Below are 3,148 nucleotides of genomic sequence, written 5' to 3'. Positions count from 1 at the left end.
GGGCTGCTCTGCGAGTTTGCTGTGGGTTTCGTGCAAGATTGCCAAGATACATACGAGGCGATGGCTAGCTCTACTGTCAGACAGAGATCAGTGGGAGAGGAGCTAAAAGATAAAAGAAAAGGTAAAGCCATACTTTTTTGGCATGTCCTGAAATTAATAAGCAGCTTAGGCTGTATATATATAATCTTGAAAAGATGCATAAAAACTGTACTTTACTCATTAAACTAAGAACTTTTTTGTTTCGATTTATTTGACAAGCACTACATAAATTAGCTTTTATTAATAATGTATTGTGCTAAATATTTGCAGTAATGATTTGCAATTAAATTTACTTTACAGCATATTCTAAATCCAATGTCCTTTTTTATTTAGTGTGTGTTGTATGCTAATCACTGCTAACAATTATTAATTGAATTATAGAGCAGCGTCACTTAAAGAAGATCAAGGACGATGCTGAAACAAAGCGAAAAAGAAAAATAATATTGTGGATAGTAGCACTCACAGTTCTCCTCTCCCTCTCTGTCTATTATTATAATTATAAACCCTCCAAAGGAAGGCAGCAGATGCATTCTCCCATCCCCCAACAGGCTCCATCATCCGGTATCAATGACGCAAAATCAAGCAATCAGTCTACTACAAAGAGTGAACCATCCTCAAAGAAGTCTCCATCAACGAAAGAACAATCGTCTAAATCGAAGTCTAAAAAGAATAAAAGTTCGTCCGAAAAAGTTTCGTCCAAGAAAGAGAAAGCCTCACCCAAAAAAGAGAAGGCCTCACCTACAAAATCTCAGAAATCAGGCCCAGCTTCGAAAAGCAGGGAAGAGCTGTTAAAGACGAAAATCAGCGACTTACCAATCCTCCGTCGCCCCGTCCCCCCCAGCGACCCCGACCGACCACTTATAATGGAAATACTCGAGGCAGACGACTATTTAAAGGGAGGATACTACTCTGAGGCTCTCGATAAATTTAAAAAGGTTCTAAAACGTTTTAAGCAGAGTCCCCGAGGTCTCTTAGGCAAGGCTCTTGCTTTAGAAGGACTGGGAAAGACCAAAGGAAGCATCAAGTATTTGGATAAAGCTATCGACATTTACTATCAAATATCATTCGAGGCGAGCTCGTTGGCAAATGATGATATAAAATTAGCAGCGCTAATGGGACTAGCTGATTGTGCTGAGAGACGAGAGAAGACGACCATGTTGATTAAAGCGCTGAAAAAAGCAGTTGTAATGGAACCAATGCACGAGGTATACGCCACTAAACTAGCCCAAGCATACATGAAAGGAGGACAGATGGAGGAGGCTGAGAAACTCCTTGAGGACGTCATTAATAAATGGCCAGGGAACTCTCTCGCCCACGCTAATCTTGGATACCTTCATTATAAAGGTGGGCGGTTTGATAAAGCAATGCCTCATCTTGTGAAAGGGCTGTCTGAAAATAGAGAGATACAAAAGAATCCAAAGTTTTATTTATACACCGGAGAGACTCTCTCAAGATTGGACAAGACTGAAGAGGTAGGAAATTTTGTAGATGCTCAATAGTGCATGGCCACAAATTTGCCAAATTTGTCGCAAAAAATTTTAGAAATTCACCAAAATTTTACCTCTTGAAAATTATTAATTTATTTTTCTTTTGTACTCTCCTCTCTCTCTCTCTCTCTCTCTCTCTCTCTCTCCTCCTATTCTTCAAGGCTGGTTTAGTATATGCTGAAGGTGTTGCCAGAGGTTTCTTTCCATCAGTTGATCAGAGATCACTGTACAATGAGCCTGACCTTGAAGCCAGACCATGGTGGAAAGTGAACGAAGTGGGAGAGCAAGTCCTAGTTGAATTAGAAAAGATGGCACCTGTCCTGAAAAGGTACTATAATTGTTGCACTGTAGAATTTATTGTTAATTTTTTCCTGGAAAAGGACCTGGATATTGTCATGCTCTTGTATCTCCTACTTAGCAAATGAATTCACATTGTATTACATGTAATGCATCAGTTTCTTAAAAACTTATTATAAATTTATGCACGTACATGTACATCAAATCAAGAACCCATTGTGTTTAAAAGTACTTATATATATTTGTTTCAAATTTTTTGAATTCTTATTTACTTCTTTTTCTCTCTTTTACACCCATCAGTGAGTTAATGTCTGCTATAGAGACTAATGCTGATATGTTCTCTGATGCTAATCAGACACAGATTATCCTCATATCAAAAGGAAAGTGGAACAAGAGACCCTGTACAGTCCTACCCACTCTCTGCCAGCTGCTCCATAAAATGCCTTCAGCTACTAAATGCAGGAGAGGAGAGGTAAGCTTCTAACATGACTATATTAGTAACGCGGTAGCGTTACTAAGTAGGATTCACCCCAAAACAATATGGCTGCCACAACTTTTGCAGCCTTGCTATACCGGGAAAACAAGCTCCTATGCTTACCAGACTTCTCAGAGGACCTTATCTTGACCAGAGGACTCCATAGGTACCACTAGCGTGGCTCTAAAACTTGTCTAAGAGGAAAGTCAAAAATCGGCAAAACGGCCGTTTTGTTCAGTCGTCTTCATCATCATCATCATCATCATCATCATCATCATCATCATCTCCTGTCAATCCAGTTGTCGGTGTGTATCTCAATATTGGCTGGTGCTAGAAGGCTAATTCTTACACCATTCTACTCCAACAGTCTATGCGCAGGTCCATGTCCCATCACCTCATTCTCCAAGAAAGGAAGAAGTGACACTATCAGACTGTAGCATCAGTCAAAACTTGCCTCATTCCGCCATTTTGTTATTAAAAGAAACATGTGCTCCAAAATTTGGGTGTGGTCGCGCATGCTCAGATCTCAGAACTGGGAAATGCAAGCAATTTTTTTTATGGCTGTGTCTACAGGTCCGGTAACCGGACACAGTTTTCAATTGCTAGAGATCCGGCAGTCCGTTTTTCTCCGTAAAACAGCTTGTGCGCATGCGCAATAGTGCAAAATGGAACTTTGTCTTTTTATCAAGAAACACTAAACCCTAATCCCAAAACCCTACGATCCCGGAGGCTAAGATGTACGAGAGGGTGCTCTAAAAACTAAACACTAAACCCCAACCCAACCCTACGACCCCGGAGGCTAAGATGTACGAGAGGGTGCTCTAAAAACTAAACACTAAACCCCAACCCC

General features: G+C 40.4%; 1 protein-coding gene across 1 annotated transcript; it reads left to right on the top strand.

The window, feature by feature from the left end:
- The first annotated feature begins 6 nt into the window (after nt 1-6).
- On the top strand, nt 7-2,324 carry LOC105314922 (aspartyl/asparaginyl beta-hydroxylase-like). Its single transcript, XM_011409356.2, has 4 exons — nt 7-121; nt 421-1,511; nt 1,688-1,854; nt 2,124-2,324. The coding sequence occupies exons 1-4, from the start codon at nt 61-63 to the stop codon at nt 2,305-2,307; spliced, it is 1,503 nt and encodes a 500-aa protein (XP_011407658.2). The 5' UTR covers nt 7-60; the 3' UTR covers nt 2,308-2,324.
- The last annotated feature ends 824 nt before the right edge of the window (nt 2,325-3,148 follow it).

Source organism: Amphimedon queenslandica, unplaced genomic scaffold (genome assembly GCF_000090795.2).
Source record: "Amphimedon queenslandica unplaced genomic scaffold, v1.1 AMPQUscaffold_12272, whole genome shotgun sequence".
NCBI classification, from domain to species: Eukaryota; Metazoa; Porifera; class Demospongiae; order Haplosclerida; family Niphatidae; genus Amphimedon; species Amphimedon queenslandica.
The sequence above is the reverse complement of the archived record's forward strand: the minus strand, read 5'-3'. Positions and strand labels throughout refer to the sequence as shown.